At 39.2% G+C, this 17,238-nt stretch overlaps 1 protein-coding gene across 9 annotated transcripts in view; it reads right to left on the bottom strand.

Annotated features, from left to right (window-relative positions):
- Positions 1 to 17,238, bottom strand: part of GMDS (GDP-mannose 4,6-dehydratase) — a 409,807-nt gene that overhangs the window by 29,385 nt on the left and 363,184 nt on the right. For 2 of the 9 annotated variants that reach the window (XM_086900041.1, XM_023919775.2), the window contains exon 10: positions 13,211 to 13,495. The exons of 5 other annotated variants lie outside the window; for them this stretch is intronic. In XM_086900041.1, the coding sequence (XP_086756167.1) occupies positions 13,265 to 13,495 (231 nt within the window). In that variant the 3' untranslated portion in view covers positions 13,211 to 13,264. Of the gene's footprint in view, positions 1 to 12,547; positions 13,496 to 17,238 lie in introns of those variants that run through there. 2 more of the 9 variants (XM_086900032.1, XM_086899991.1) reach the window with 2 other exon arrangements.

The following is a 17,238-nucleotide window of genomic DNA, read 5'->3' as shown; positions in this document are numbered from 1 at the left end:
AGAAGTATATCAGTGACATACAAATCACAGCATCAATCCCATTTCAAGTCCCTGCCTCAAAGCAGAATGCTACCAAAGTCAATTGGCAACAAGCCATTTAAATTTCTTTTTCTGTAAATGATGATTGGAAATTATTTTGAATGAAATTTCCCAAATTCTTCAGCTGGGGCCAGACATTTAACAAAATTCCAGCCAGGATGGAGCAAAATGTAAAAACTTTTTCACAAAAGAAATTTAAATTATATTGTAGGAAATTTTAAATATAGTACAGATAAGGGAAAGAAGGCAATACCTATTTGTTGACAACCCTATTTGGCCAGAAAACCCAGCCATATTCTGTATGAAAAAGCCCCTCTTAGGGTCTGAATTAGTATCAGCAGACCAGATTTGCCTATGATTAAAATCCCTCAGGATATCTTGGGTATCTATGTTCCCCTAATGAGCATATATTTTGGGGTCTGCCTGGCAGTAATCTTGAATATTTAAATTGCCACACACCAACTCAGATAGTGCAAGGCAGGAAATATGTAATTGAGCATTATGCTTTCTCACGTTAGGAGGGCAGCCCAATCCGTTATTCTGTCTCGCGCATTTCCTCGGCGCTGTCCTGGGTCACTCAGCACTCGCTCAAACTAACGCCTGGCCAGCAATCAGCCACACACATATGCACTTGGAAACCACCAAGTTTTGTCTTGGACTTGACACTCCCCCTCCCGAGCCTTTTCAATGGACCACGCTCCTTCCTCCAAGGAAGACGTCTCTGTCCAGGTTATATTGGAGAAAGGCTCTTCATCAAGTGAATTGATAACAGGGGTGATCAAAGTCTGGCAGTTGTACCTTATCTATTGGGGATCATAACTGAGGAATGGAGCTGCCCTTCGGTTTGCTCCTCCCCACCATTAAATTACATTCAATCACCGCCCGCAGAATGCAGCCCATGCGCTCGCAGCCAGATGTTATCATTATGGGCCTTTTCTTATAAACTGATGCTGAAACCCGAGTGGTTGATGAGACTAGCTAAGCAGTTGTACCTTTGACCTGATTGCATTAAACTTGCCCTATCAATTTAAGCTTAGTATAAACACCATTTCCCAGAGTCCCTCATGACTTCAGTAGTGAGAAGAAGCTGACTAAGCCTAAACATTTTTTAACAGCAATCTTGTCTTACAACACCAAGGGGATTTGCCATGTATCTGGGGCTTTATAAAACCATATGAACATGCTGAAAGAATTAAAGTCCTTTAAAAAAGCAAAATTGATGGTGACAGTCCTTTTAGAAAATCAGTTTGTAGAATGTCAGCACAAGAGGAGTTGGAAACCGGACTAAAATAGTTTTTAAAAATACAATAGATTTCTGTTTGTTTCACACAGTTGTTCCCAAATACTGAAAGCTAGAGTTAAAAAATAAAACAAATGAGAAAAAAACCCTCAAACTGAATTCACTCCCTATTAAAAAGAATTCCTCCCCAGAACTCCACAAACCAAAGCCCTTCCAGATATAGCACATATCTGAGATCTCCCATAAAATATGAGCATCTTTACCCTGGAATATCAGATTTATTTTTAATAAATTTTGGTCTATTTTACACTGAGGATAATTCAGATAATTCATATCCTATCAAAAGTTTCTATATAGCAGCAGATGAGCTATAGCATACAGTACAGCATATGGCCAACAAAGCTTAGCTAGGCTGAATAAAAGGGAACATGCTATAATAAAGGGACTGTAAGGATAAGAATGAAAGTAACATCATGCTTGAATCAGCTGTATTGCCTACTAGTGGAGTGCTAAATCAGTAGTTTGGTAATGCAAATGTTGGTAAAACAATGGGAGATAAACTAGCAGAACATGGATCTCCACCTCACTAGGTTGCAAGTGCTCTGGCCCTGATGCAGAGAAACACACTGGAGCTGAGCAGATTCCTGCTAATTTTAGCAGAAGTATAGAAGTAGTCAAATCCCTGCAAGACTAAACCTCTGATCCAGAATTGGAAAAAATTAAAGAAATATCCAGGAGTGACATGACTCGTTTTAAAACAGATGTTTTGGGCTGTCTGTTGATTACACTAGTGTAGCAAACCAGGCAGTGGAACTGCTGATACAAGTGCAAAGAAGAAGAAGAAGAAGGAGCAGCAGCACATTAAGCAAAATGTGATGGTTCCATTCTTACAGAGAACATGCTTCAGAGCACTGAAACATAAAGCACAAAAAGGCAACAAAAAGATTACTAACTTATTGTCTGAAATTATTTTTTTTACATACATATTCTTGTTTTACTGTTTTGAAATCTAATATAACAAGAATATGCATGTAAAAAAAAATTCAGACAACAAAAAATCCCTCCAAAACTAACATAAAAACCCAATCCAACCAAAAACTACTGATACTTAAATAAATACGGAGAAGCTTATTTAGCAACTAATTTACCTGAGTCCCTAGCTTGGTTGCTCGTAGAAGCAGCAGCATCTAACTTTTATTTTGTTTTTGTTAAACAAATGCCACTGCAGGAAGGAAATGCAGGCATGGAAAAAAAAATAACCAGGTGCACAATTTTACATAATACAGATGCAGAAAGCAGTCTAGAACATAATGTAGATTTGTTTTGTGTTCAAATTAAAGCAGGGTCCTTTCTTTGCAAATAAGTTAAGTGCATATTTAGATGACAAAACTTAAACACAGCATTAAAAGAAGAGTTGCACAAATTGCTTGCCTTGCAGAACGAATCTCTGTTTCCCTCCTTTTGGGATCAGATGGGATAGAACAAGCCCAGTGACCCTGACAATTAATCCAGAGAGGAAAAAAAAGGAAAAAAAAGATGTCAGCTATTTACTTCAAATTTCTAGACTAATGTTGGTTTACCTAACCATGTCCTGACATTACAAAAGGTACTTCTGTCTCATAGCTTACAGCACAAAGCATCCAAGTAGCATTTGCTCTACATTTGTTCGTAAAAGTGATTTAGCTGTGGCATGACAGGGAACAATACAGGCTAATTTGGCTAATCATGGATTCGATGGATGCTGGCTAAAAATCTGACTGGATGGCTGAGCCCAGAGAGTGGAGTTAAATCCAGCTGGCAGCTGGCCACAAGTGGCGTTCCCCCGGGGTCAGTGTTTTGAGTCAGTCTGTTTAACATCTTTATTGATTATCTGGATGAGGGGATCGAGTGCACCCTCAGCCAGTTTGCAAGTGACACCAACCCTGAGGTGCTGGAGCATGTCCAGAGAGGGGCAACAGAGATGGTGAAGGGTCTGGAGCACAAGCCTGATGAGAAGTACAGGATGTAGCTGGGGTTATTTAGCCTGGAGAAAAGGAGGCTCAGGGAAGACCTTACTGTTCTCCACAATTACCTGACAGGAGGGTATAGCTAAGTGGAGCTTGGTTTCTTCTCCCTGGCAACAAGAGACAGGGTGAGAGAAAATGGCCCCAAGTTGCACCAAGGGGAGGTTTAGATCAGATATCAGGAAAAATGGTTTCACTCAGGGGTTGCCAGGCATTGGAACAAGCTACCCAGGGAATTAGCGGAGTCACTATCCCTGGAAGTGTTAAAAATCAGTAGACAGGGCACTTTGGCATATGGTTTAATGGACACAATGGCAGTGATGGTTTAATGCCTGGGCTCAGTGATCTTAGAGGTCATTTCCAACATAAACTATACTATGATTCTATGGTTTATCCTTCTAGTAACCGCAGTAACAGCTGAGCTGGAAAAGATGAGGTACAGCCAGGCAATAACAACATGTATAAATGGGTGGCAACAGGTCAGAAAAGGGAAAATCTTTGTCTGGCATGAAGTTGTTGGTTTGGTTTGTCACTCTCAGCCTTACAAATCATTACAGGTACTTTCTATTGAATCAAAAATATTACAAACAAGCTGAAGAAGGTTGGTGATGACTTAAATTTGAGGAACATCAGTACAGGGGAGGCTCAGGTTAGAAAGAAAAAACTGGCTCATCTTGAAGTCTGCCACCATGGAAGAGTTGACAGTCTAGAGGAAAAAGCTTGAGATAATTCACTTAGAGACTGAAAACAAAAAGCTCACTGTATTCTGAAACAACTGGTGAACAGAAGAACCTGGAGGTATGAGTTCATCACAGGTGATTGTGAATCACAAGTGTGATGCAACCATGAAGGCAAACCTAATCTTAGTATGTGTAGAGCTATTTCCAGCAAAAGTAGGGGAGTATTACTGCTAGAATACCAGACACTAATTGATGTGTCTTATATCAAATCCTGTTTAGTATTCAAAACTACACTTGGTAGTGTTAAAAGAAAAAAAAACAACTGGATTTGGGGCAGAAAAAGAGAAAAGTTGTAAGGATGGTCAAGGGATGTGGAAACAAAACAAGGACAAATTTTGTTTCTTTAGTCAACCATATTAAAACTTGAAAGGTGAAACAGCTATGTGCTATACCACCACTTGGGAGAAGATGCTATAGCAACATTAAAGGAAAAAACTCTTCAAGTGAAGGACAGTGGTATAAGAGCAGAGGGATATAAGGATGCTAAAAATGCCAGTACAATGGGATGTTAGAAGAAAATTCCTAGCTATAACATCAGGAAGGTTCTGGACTGCTGTACAGTGGGATTAGCTGTGGCTAAACATCCTCATGACTTTTAATGTGCAGTTAATGAAAAGGGTTTTGCGATGTGATACCTGCTACAGAGACAAAGTGTAAGTATCTCCCAACTTGCTGTTAACAGCATGGCTATAACATGAGCATCAGCATCTGGTAATGCTCTTATTCTTCTTAACAATTTAATATCTTAAATTTATATCATACTTTTCAACCCAAAGGATCCCAAAGCACTTAAAAAATCACAATTGATGTGCAGTCTGTGAAGAGAAGGCTTAATTCACTGCAGAAACAGAGCTGCAGCACAGGTGAGAGGCAGCAGCTGTTTAAAGCGTGGTTATACTCAAACTATAAAAAAGTGTTTACATTTTATAATAGGAAGACCAAAGTGGTCTTCTGGGGGAGAAAGTATTTTCACTGGAAAAATGTAAGTACTCTGTATTTCCTATTTTCTTCTCCAGGCAGGAGCTCTGCTGTTGATGTCATGGAGGGGCCAAGGTGCAGTAATCCTTGTAGAATGGAGGCAAAAACATTTCCCCTGTTAATGCTTCTACTACCTATGAAAATAAATTTGCTCTATGTAATGTTGCAAAGTCATCGCTACATTCTTATTTTAAAGGGTTTCCTGCCTTCCTCAGGGGATGTTATCTTGGGAGATTCATTAGGACTTGTTCAAACTAATCCCTCTAAATCAAGGTGGATACTGAAATATGCTTGTGCAGGATCCATCAGTGGGTGGGACAAGTTCAGGCTACCCTCCCTGCAATGCATGAAAACCCAAAAAACCAGAACGGACCTTTGCAGGCTACATACAGAGGTGACCAGCTGTCAATCCCAAACCTTCAAAAATCATGACACTGGTTTATGAGTAGAATGATGTTCCTTCTACCTTGACTTTGGAATTATTTTGATTTGCCTGTTTTAATAAAAACTGAGAATTTTTTTTTTTTTTCCACTGAAGGTATGACATTTAATCACACTATGTAAAATACTGACTGACATGAGTTTTAAGGACTGTCCTGTGGCTATTTTTCACCAAAAGTGACTGCGAAGAAATGTGTGAGCTTATAAGGGCAGCAGTGTAGGAGTTAATACTTTGTACCTTCAGGTTTTGTTTGGCTTTTGAAAACAATCAGGAGAGTATACTGGTCATCCCATTATCACATATAAGTAGAAATAGATGTATAAAAGTCAGTTTCCTGTGAAAAGAAATCCCAGTGTAATTGTGATTCTCTACAGCTATAAAGCAGGAGTAACATATAGAAACTGAAGAGAGATGAATATTGTTACTGGTAACACCTGATCAACAGGTAAAATTATTAATTATCATAGGCTCAAGGTCTGTTGCTCTAGAAGCTGAAAAATGAGCTCTTCTTTAAGGATTTTCAGTAAATTTAGCATACTTAAATGTTCAGAGCAATCTGAAATCCAGGTAAGGAGAAATCAATGTCATGTCAAGCTAGGAAATAACTTTTTAAAAATAAGCCAAATTAGAAAATTCCCCTTTAATTGTAAGGAATGAAAGTTTCTCTACAGAAGAGCTGAATTAGTCATACAGGTGTCTTTTGCATGGCTTTTTTCTTTTTTTTTCCTCCCTTTCTTCTACATTCCACAGTTACAAGTGGAGATGTCGTCTACAGGTCACACCACTGCCTCTGGTGCTACTTAAAAATTTTCTAAAAATGTGTCTTCACACTAGCAAAACACACAACCCATGTAGGCTGGATTTGCATGAGCAGTTGCTATCTGAGCTCCAGTTGCCACCCTAAGCTCCCATCCACTTCCTTCTCCTGGCTCCCGTGTTCCCAAGGCTAGCTGGGCTCAGCTGCCTGGCTCTCACAGAACCACTCTGGGGCTTGGGAAAATTTTAGACAAGCTCACTCCTTTCCAGGAGGCTCTTCTCCCAGGGAACACATGCTCCTGACATGACTTTAGGCCACTGGCTCATCTGAACTCTCCAACAAGGTCTTCCTTCTAAGCAGGAATAATTGATAGGACACCAATAAGGATGGTCCCAACCAACTACTGTGTCATCAAGCAGATTACCAAGAAAATGTCTCCCAGGAAAAATGCTTGCTTGTTTTGGGCTGCTGGTGGGCTCAGCTTTCTCCCATTTATGAGCTGCCAGGGCCTTATCAAACCTTTAACAAAGGCTTCCCAGTGGTGTTCCAGCAGTCCTGGATGGACATCCAGCAGATGTATCCACCTGCATCTCATTTTCCTCTTCCTCTCAGGACAGTGCTGAAAAGCTGTATCCAGTGACTTTGTGTTCTGGAGAGGTCCCTCTTGCCCCTATCCCCTTTTTGTATGAGCCTGGGTGGAATGGAGGAAGGATGGGACCTGGAGGCTCCATCCCTGGCCCCTGGGTGTTTGTCCTGGGTGTTACTTCCCCATCATGTCTCAGCTACTTCCAAAAGAAAACTGTGGACACTTTAGAAAGCTCTAATCCTACTATTTTATATCTGGGACTCAAAAGAAGTAGGTTTTTTCACCTTTGCCATGTGGACGTGTTCTGCCATTCTGGTGAAAGTTCACCCCAGCCTGGTCAACTCGTGCCTCCGAAAAAACAAAAATGTGTCAGTTTGCACGTGCCCAGCACAGATCTGCTACCGATAGATAGCTTAAATTTCTGAGCAGTCCAGTATCCACGAAACATCTCACATGCTCTGGGTATTGGCTAGACAAAGCAAGCAGGTAATCCCTGAAAAACTAAGATCTTGTAATGCTTGCATTACCAAGCTTCAAGATGTTTGACTTTGTACCTTAATAAGGTTCCTTTAATACATGTGGGGTTTCTATTTTTTAAAATGTTCTTCTAGTGTATTTTCTAGTGTATTTTTGTTTCTTGGTGTACACAGATAGACAGTCAGATGACAGGCAGTTTCTGTTTTGTAAAGCAGGAGATTCCTGAATGCTCTGCTTGCATTAAAAAGAATCTATATTCAAGAATGAACTGGCAGACAACTCTGTTTGTTGGTTCATAATTTTGCAATGGGAAGATAGAAAATCAGTGATTTTGCCTAAGGGAGGGACTTAAGTATAAAAAGAAGAGAGGGGAAAACCAGACTCAAAACCTTCGCAAAACCTCTATTTTTAACTAGAAAGAGAAAAGTAATCCCAAGCCGTCAATTACCGAAGCATGTGAATACTATTTCGAACACATTTTAAAATTTAAAACTGAAATACCTTGGACCTAATTTTAAACAGGTTTTGCATGGTGTAACACCATTGATGTCAGCAGAATAATTTCCAAGTTATAAATTTGTTAACATAAGGTTAGCACAAGGTTGCAGCGCAGTGGATGAGAATTGCTTTGAAAGTACTGTGTGAGATGGAAGGCTGTATGCTAATGTTGAATAACCTGCTAGGAGATCGTTTGCTTTCTGCCTACACAGCCAAGCTACACATTAATTAATGCTACCACAGAGACTGTCATCTCCTAAGGCATAGAGCAAAACAGTAATACTCTAACATTAATAATAATTAATATTCTCTCTTATTAATATTGTTCAAATAAAAGGATGTTGTATTTTAATACACATTTACCAAGACCATGTAAAACACAAAGTGCCCGATTTATTTGCTGTTCTTCTGCCAAACACAGGTAATGATTAGTAAATAACTTTGAGCTGATGAACAAAGATAGGGGGTTACATCTTTAGAAAGCAATAGCAGCCTCCTCAGAAATTTAATTTGGCTGCGGTTCAAAAAGCCAATGTAAACAGCCTAGACAATCATATTAAACACAGCTTTTTCACACTTTTGGCCCACAAGAGTTGATGAAACAGTGTTCAATAGTCTGTTTCTGCCTCCTCAGATACACAGGCACATATGCAGTGCCAGTAGTTAAACACACAGCATGAGCTTCGGATGAGGCAGTGTCAGACTGCATCTCTGAACCATACACATCAACTGGGCAGGTATTTTACAGGCTCCCTAACTCCTTCAGGACTTTGGGTAGCTGCAGAAACACTTCCAGCTCTTGCAGATTCCTGCATTGAACCAGTGAAACAGCATCCAAAACACAACCTCAGCACCAGTACTGAACAGTGGAGTTGGACCACAGTCGAGCTGGACCGTGACTCAACTTCAGAGCTGTGAGGGGATGGCTGAGCATAGGACAAATACTAGGTCACAGAAACCAAATTAAGAATGGAAAGTGGAACAAAGGCTCTAAGCTGTGTTGTTACCTATGTAAACTAGGGCTGCATTTATTACTTGGGAATGAGGAAGAAGGTGGAAAGACTGTGTTTCCATTGGTTCAACAACAAGCAGAATTGGGAATGGCATATTGAACTTGGCAGGATGGAGTGTGGAGCATGGAGCATGGTGCAGAGTAGGCTGGAGTGCTCACAAAACAGTACAGCAATTAAGAATACGAAGCAGAGGAATTACTAGACTAAGCAGACTGAGAGGGCAAAGCAAAAGAACAAATACTAGATGCCAATACCATGGAAGCAAACAGTAAACCCTGGAAGTGTTGCAAGATAAACTGAAGAAAAGACAGGTTTTTATGATGTTTTATATAATAGATTTTGAATGGTGACAATGATACTTAAAATAAAGGATAGTTGTAGTTGCAACTGTACATGCAATGTAGTGCATTGAGAAAAGCAGGGGACCTTTAACAAAGGATATCTTAAGAAAGAAAACGATGCAAATTATGTTACAGAGTTCAGGAGAATGGAATACGATAAAAAGACATTGCCTGAAAACAAATACCATTCTGAGAAATATAGAGGATTCAAAGACAGGAAAAAAGAATTAATAGATAAAGGAAGAACTAGGAAAAAAATCCAAGCACCTGGTTTCACAGATTTGAAAAGGGAATAGTGTTCTTGGATCAAGAGTACTACAACGCCTAGTGTAATATATTAGAATCTCAGGAATGAAAAATAAAGGGAGTGCAAGTAGCAGTGGAAAAATATAATGAAGAATTGCACGCAATACAAAGGTTCAGAGAGGAACAAAGTTCCAAATCTGACAGATGTTAGAAAGCAGTGGCAAGATTTCATTTCCACCCACTGCTACCACAAACAGTAATTGAAGTAAACAAACAAACAACCCCTTGTTCAATTATTCAGACCAGTTAATTTAGAGTTGTTTGTTTGTGGCAGGAGACCGAGATCTTTTGTTGATATAACTGAAATCATGCCAGTTAAAAGTTAAATCCTGCCTGCTAGACATAACTTCGGGTTTGGAGAATCATGTTACACATCTCAGAGAAAACAACCAGCCCAAACAGCCCTCAGAGATGCCTCGGCTGGTGAGGGAAACTCACATTCTCTGCTGCACTTTCTGTCTGAATTCATGCTGCAGTCCTTGTTTCAAGAACACCACAATACAAATCTTTCTGAAGCCTAAGGATCTCATGCCCTTTGTAGTACAGGGACTCCAGCTTCCCCTAGCATTTTGATGTGTAAATAACATTTATTTTTTCATTTCCTCCATTGTATTTCAGTGTGGCCCTAACTTACCATCCTGACTTATTTTCTCTCTTGTTGGTTCTTTAGGTAACTGTACACTGCATATGCTGCACACTGGTTAAAAATAAACATAATGCCAGAATTATGTTCAATTCTGTCTTTGATTGAAGCACCATGCTCTGCCCTATCAAAGACCTCAAGTTCCTACTTCATAATTTCCCATTTCTAGTTACAGCCTTCTGATGCTTATCTGCTTTTTGCACTGCGGTATGATTCAGAGAATACACTTCAGTTTTCTTGCAAGTTGCTAAAAATAGCCAAGAGTCTGTCTAGAAGAGACACCCCATTCTGGGAAAACCTCCCTGAAGACAAAAGAACAACTCCCATATTTTTATGATGGACTTGTTGGTGGGCGTGGTTCACCATTTCCCCATTCCATCTTTGTGCCAGTGTAATTAAGTCAATGGGGCTTACATCAAGATAAAACTGAAGAGCATAATGCAAAGATGAGTCAGAACCCACATGCCACAAAATGCAAAAGGACCGTTTCATAGCAGGATGATGAGAATTTGGAACTTGCTTATCAGAAAACACGCTCTTCAAAGTGATTCCTGATCATTTTGGAATTGCCATTACAAAAACAGCATAGGTTTGTTTTTGGAACTTGCTTATCAGAAAACATGTGCTTCAAAGTGATACCTGATCATTTTGGAATTGACATTACAAAATCAGCATGGGTTTGTTCTATTGTTAGTCAAATCACAACTGGGGAGGAAACATGCCAATGCAAACCTCCTGAAAGATACTTCATATTTACTCTTGAACAATGATATGGTATTCAAGATGGAAAAAAAAAAAAATTACAAGATTGACAATGGACTACATTGTTCTTTGATGTTGCAGCATGGACAAATCACAGGTGTATTACGTAAATACCTGTCAAACTGACAATTAATATCAATTAGGCTTTAATCTGACATATTACATTGGGCGCAGCAAATGCAAAATCTGTTCAAAGTAGATTGTAGATATGTACCCTTCAATTAGACGTGAGGGAGGAGGAAATTCTACTCTCTGAGAAAGCACAGAATTTAACTCTTGAACAGCTAGAGATCTGTGTGGATGAAATTCATCCATGTGAAGACGGCAAGTCCAAAACTTTTTTGAGCCCTTGCAACTTCAGAAGTGTAAAGTGGCATTTAAGTAGTCAAGTGAGAAGAAGCTGTTCCTCCTGCCTCTCTATACACACAATCTCAAGTGTTCAGTGTTTAGCAGCTTCTTTTTTTGACACATAAAAACGCCAGAGTAGAGGAAATAAGAAAGAGATCTCTCTGGATAAGACCTCCTGAAGCAATCACTTTGGAGCTGGGAAGCAAGAGAGTATTCACAAAGATACAAAGGAGATGGAAAAGGCACTTTTATGGTGTTTCTCAGGGCTGGAAACTGAACTAGAAGAAGATACATCATCTCTTTATTTACTTAGGTAGGACCTACTGATACAGTTTCCCCAGATGTGGTATGTATGTGTGAACAGCTCCCTGTGTTCAATATAACTCTGGGATTTTTTTCAGGCTTTACAACATCAAACAGATCCCTAAATCACTACAGTCAAAATGGTGATACAATAATTTCTCCTCAAAAAGAGAAACTGCAAATACATTACCTAAACTGAACCAACTGTTTATGCTGCAATGGGTTGTCCTGGGGTTTATGAGACAGAGAAGTAAAACACTCAGTAGAAAGATTCTCAGCAAGATTCTCAAGCAAGCCACAACTGCTGTTATGACTATATGTCCAAACCTCAAAAGAAAGCAGACATGACTACAATATTTTGTGGCATATGAAGAGTACATAAATGAGGCTAAAAGCACAATACTTGTCCTCCTTCTAGAGAAAGCATCTAACCTGTTTCATAGCTTCTTCCTTCCTATACTATGAACCTGCTTTCCCATTTTAAATTAACTTTTTAATTTTATTTATAATCTCATGTATTGCCTCCAAAAGAGGGTGCTTTTATTTTAATTTTAATTTTAATACAGCACTATTTTTAATGCTGTGAAAAGTTCTTCTTATCCATGGAAGTTTAAGAGGGCTGGCTAAAAGAAAATACACAACTCATTAGTCCTAAAATATGCAGATAGAATGCTGTCTCCTGCCAGTCATCAACATAAGCAAAAATTTTCATTCATCTGGCATCCCACTAGTCATGCCTCAAATTCATATGAATTTTAAAAATGCAAACCTTCAGCAGGATGCCTTTAAATCAACAGATATGCTCTGTAACAGAGATTTGCAAAAGATACACACTTTAAAATAACTCTAATTTAATAAACATTAAACATAATCTCAATACTTTTCGTCAGGGCTGAACTAATGAATATCATTGAAAATATCCCCTTTGATTTGAGGATGAAAACACCTACTCTTCCATCCAGTGATTTCATTCCTTGAGATGATGCTACGCATTGCTTTCTGAGGCATCCCCAAGGATGGGAATGAGCTTCTACCTCTCAGCTCAGGAGGAGTGAAAGGGAAAATACCAGGGAAATATATAATAGCTTTATTTTCAATTTAAAAGAGGGCAGCAAAAAAGAAATGTGTATTCTGGTAATTAAGTTACAGTATTTATTAAATAAAAACTAGACTGAAAAAAAGGAGCAAAATAAGAACTTTACACTTTAACAAGAAAGCCATTGCTGTATAAGAATATGGGACTCATATTTTTAGTTTTCTGTTTCTACAATAGATGCTAAATTCTGCTCTTTTTTTTTTGGTGCAATGAGGTGTTGACTTTGTTGACTTTTTTATGTGAAAGAAAGAAAGGAGAATTCAACAATTCTGTGACTGTCTCTGGAGATGCTCAGCTCATGTCATGGCTAACTCAGTCTCTGTTGGAACAATGATTATCTATGTTAAAAACATTATCTCGTGCATTTTTTACAGGCTTTCATTCACCCTTACGATAAGCCTTTGGCTGCTGTAATACAGTAATAGGATTTTTGACAAAACATTCAGGAACAAGAAAATCCCTCTTCCTTCTTCAACCTGGCCTTCCTAACTTCCTTGTTGACTTTCAGTGTGGTAGAAAACCTACTGAGATATTATTTTTCCTTCATTTTATGATGCGGACCTCCAGAATATGGAAATGGAGCACGTCTGTGTCCCTTGAACTTTTGAGCAGCACTGGAGCAATTCCTGGTATCACCTTCTGGAGTCACCTCTCCTGCAGCCTCTGGGTAGCAGTAGGGGAAGCTTTTCATTTCACTTTGTATTTTCAGAAAGCATTTCAGGCTGCTGTCCTGACACGTCTGAGTGAAGCAGGAGGAGGCCTCTTGCCAGACAGCTACCCCATGGTATGCAGCCGCCTGCCGCTCCCTGCTCCCAGGCCGCAATTACACACTCGGGTGGCCACTGCTGCCAGTGGTGTGCATGGCTCCCACAGCACAGAGACCAGGGGAGGACAAGGAAGGAGAACCAGGCCATCACTGAGCTCTGTCATGAAGTCATATGAATATGAAAAGGAGGAAAAAAAAAAGAAAACAAGAAGAAAAAAAAAAGAAAGAAAAAGGAAGAGAAAAAAGAAGAAAGAGAAAAGAAAAAAGGGATTTAATAAGAATGCACATGTCTTAAAAGAGTCTTTTTAAAATAGTTTAAGTAGTAAAATTTAAAATAATTTAAAAAATAAAACCACCATTCAAATAATGGTTAGGGTCTCAAAGCTGATCACACTGAAGTTAATCACCATATTTCAGGTATAAGTTGCAGCAACCATGTCTGTATTATTCTGGAAATCCTTATTTTCTCCATCATTATTTCTTTTTCTGTCCTCTGTCTCTCAGTATCATTTTCCAGTATAATGACTGCTGTCACTGATCGAAGTTACAGTAAAAAATAAGCTAAGTCACATATACTTTATGACCTTTAGATGTTAAATGAAGAGAAGTTACAGGACACTACACTATGAAAGCAGTCTGACAGCAAGAAAACTCACGGTTTTGCTACATTTGTTAGAGCAATATACACCATCATCTGCTATTACTGAGTAGCTCCATGGCCAAAAGCTAACATGAGGAGGGTTCATACCACATACTTCATAAGAAATATGAGCTCAAGCCTAGGTAATATCCACCCTTCTACTTCATGAAGAGCAGAAATTCTGGGACTCACAAAGGCTTCTCTAGTGAGCTGAGAGTCCAAAGCAAGCAGAATTCCCAGGAAAAACCCACGACACAGGCCAGGCAGTCTGGCCTGCTGTTGTTTCCTCCTCAGAGCCATGACTGTGGCATGCCATGCAGCAAGCCTTGACAGTGATCCAGAGAGAGCAGTGTGCTCTCTGTCACAAGAAGGACATAGGGGATTTAATGAGTTTGGGGAGGAGAGGAAAGGGATTCTTCTGGGCAGAACAGATCAGGGTTCACCTATCATCAATCTACCAAAACCAAAAAAATCCTTGGATCAACTCTTTGATACTTTAGGACCATTGGCCATTGTTGTATTATCAGTACATGACAATACAATGGCAGGGCATGAACAGTGTACTTGAGTGGCCTCACCTTAGTGCAAATTATTGCGCTGTATTGTAATTTTTTTGGCTGTAGTGTTCATATTGCGAGTCTGTCACCCACTGTGTCAAATATGAACTACATTTTAAAACAGTTCATCAAAAACATCAACAGTCCATCTCAAATACTATTTTATGTACCTTTCCACAAACTATGACATATATGTTGGCTGGGTTACTTTGCAGATTTCTGCTATTTGGATTATTTTAATCCTTGTCCATCAGGTACTCATACTTTCATAGTTGGTTTTCCCAGTTTAGTGAGGGAAAACTGCAAGAGCTTCTCTTCCATGTTTTGAAGAAGGGATATTTCTTTTTAACTTAGGGTTTTCCAAGAGCAGGGCACTGCTTCTTCAGAGATCAGATGCACCTAAAGCAAGGTGGCTGCTTTATTGGAAACAAAGCTGTATTTTACTTTGAGGTGTCTTTTCCTTCAAGTCAAAGGACACAATCAGAGGATGAATTGTAATATTCTTGGCACCAGTGCCAAGACTACAGACTTTCTTTCAGTGGACATAAACCAACCAAGCTATTACGCAATTTTTGACTGAACAGATCCAAAGATATGACCCAAAGTGATGGATTTAAAGTAGTCCAGGGATAGCTATCAATGAATAATAGATGCTGAACTGAAATACATCCACCTAAAACACTTTTACATTCTAGAAGGGAATTGAAAAGGAAACATTGTTCAGGTTGCTCTAATTAAGTACCTTTTTAACGTACTTAAAATATACTAGGCAAGGAATCTTGGGTTACTTAACTGGTACCACCAGTTCAGACTATCACCTATTCTGTGGTTTTGCATGTGTATCCCACATCCCTTCAAAGCTTTTAACCCATTACTGGTTATTATTTTGGAGGAATGTGATACATAAATTTAAACATGTCAGACACAGTGTTCAACACTTCTAATGATCTATTACCCTGATATTATTGAAGTCCCTGAGGAAGTTTGGCAGATGTCATTCAATCGTCAAGCTATCATTACTATGTTTTAGCTTTAATCTAAAGTGCCTCAGAGCTTTGCACTTCTTAATTCCTATTCTATCTCTCTTCAGGAAAAAAAAAAAAAAAAAAAGGATGGGGAGAATGTGTGGAAATAGTTCACCTTAACTGACCTAGAGATTGTCATATTTGGGGAACACATTTTTGTTTTACAAACTAGATTACTTTTTCTTGTTTTAGTTATAAATCTATTTCCTCTAAAGTTCTAGTGAGATCTCTGTAACTTCATTAGTATTGATCCAGTATATGTTAAAAAATACTATGGTAACACGAACTACTTCAAATAGCAAGAGTTTTTGATCCAAATCTTCCCAATATATGAAAAGTAGCACAAAGTTAACAGTTTGTGCACAAATGCGTTATTACCTATGACTCTGTCTTGCAGACTGCCTATTTAGTAGTATCTCATTTTCTGATGACCTCTCCCAGGAAATTCAGAGGCCTAAGACTATTAAGTAACAGTACAGCTTTATGAATACCTCACTGTTTGGGCACTGTTTGCTGCCTCTGTTGAACACAAGATTCAGACTGTTTGTTGTAGGCAGTAATACCTCAAGCAGTGATTCAGGATGTCTGTTTTCCAGAGTTCTAAATTAATCTGGGCCACCGTGGGTGTGTATGAGCCCAGTTGCAATTCTGTGGGCTGGAACACATCCAATCCACAATGAAACTCCATTTCAAGACAGGTAAATGCCTAAATACAAAGACCCTTGTGCCCTATGGCTTATACACACTGTGGGCACACGCTGCCCAACTTGAAATCAGCAGATAGCAGGTGCTGTGGCCACAGGAGATGATAGCCAGATTTTGTGCAACAGTTACAACATACATTAGAAGACATGGAAAAACTGGGTACAGCTCCCTTAGTTTCCTAGTCAACCTTGTGGTGGGCAACATTTTTTTCATATCTAATTTATACCATTTTTTCTGCAATTTAGGCTTTTACTTTTTTGTCCCATCCAATCAACACAGAGAATAGGCCACTTCCTTCTCCCTTGTAGCATCCCTCTACCTATTGAAAGACTTATTATGCTTCTTCTCTGTCCTAAACATATCACTAACCACATCTTTCTTTAAAACCTGTTTTCTAAACTTTCAATTGGTTTTGTTGCTTTTCCCTGAGTCAAAACCTACACCCTTCTGCAACATGGTGTGCAAAACCAAGCACCATCCTGTTGTTGCAAAACCAGACACCATCCTGGGCCTTGCCAGCACTGAGTTAGAAGAAACACTTCATGTTTTAGACACAGTGTTCCTGTTCATCAGTTTCAGCAGGATACCTGCTTTTCCACAGTATTGACAACACGGACAGGTTTTAGATGGCTATCCCTTACGATCTCTCTAAACTGCTTTCTGGAAAAAGGCTTTATACCTCTTGTTTTTCATCCCATATGGCAGATTCGGAATCTCCTCCTTTCTGCATGTGTTCTCATTGAGTCATACCCTATTCATGTCAGATTATTTCTCCAATAGTCAAGATCATTTTGAACTCTGAACCTTTCCTCCCACCTCACTATCAGGTGGCTTTCTGTCCCTGAATGTAAAGATAATCTCATCTAATGCTGTTCAGATTCAACAAATATGCTGCCTGTCCCATCACTCTGAAAAGGTAAAGCCCCATTTGAAACTTCTTTGTAGGCTGATACTCTGCACAAAGGCAGAATAA

Source organism: Cyanistes caeruleus, chromosome 1 (assembly GCF_971803275.1).
Source record: "Cyanistes caeruleus chromosome 1, bCyaCae1.hap1.1, whole genome shotgun sequence".
Taxonomy (NCBI): Eukaryota; Metazoa; Chordata; class Aves; order Passeriformes; family Paridae; genus Cyanistes; species Cyanistes caeruleus.
This window is presented reverse-complemented; position numbering and strand designations above follow the sequence as displayed.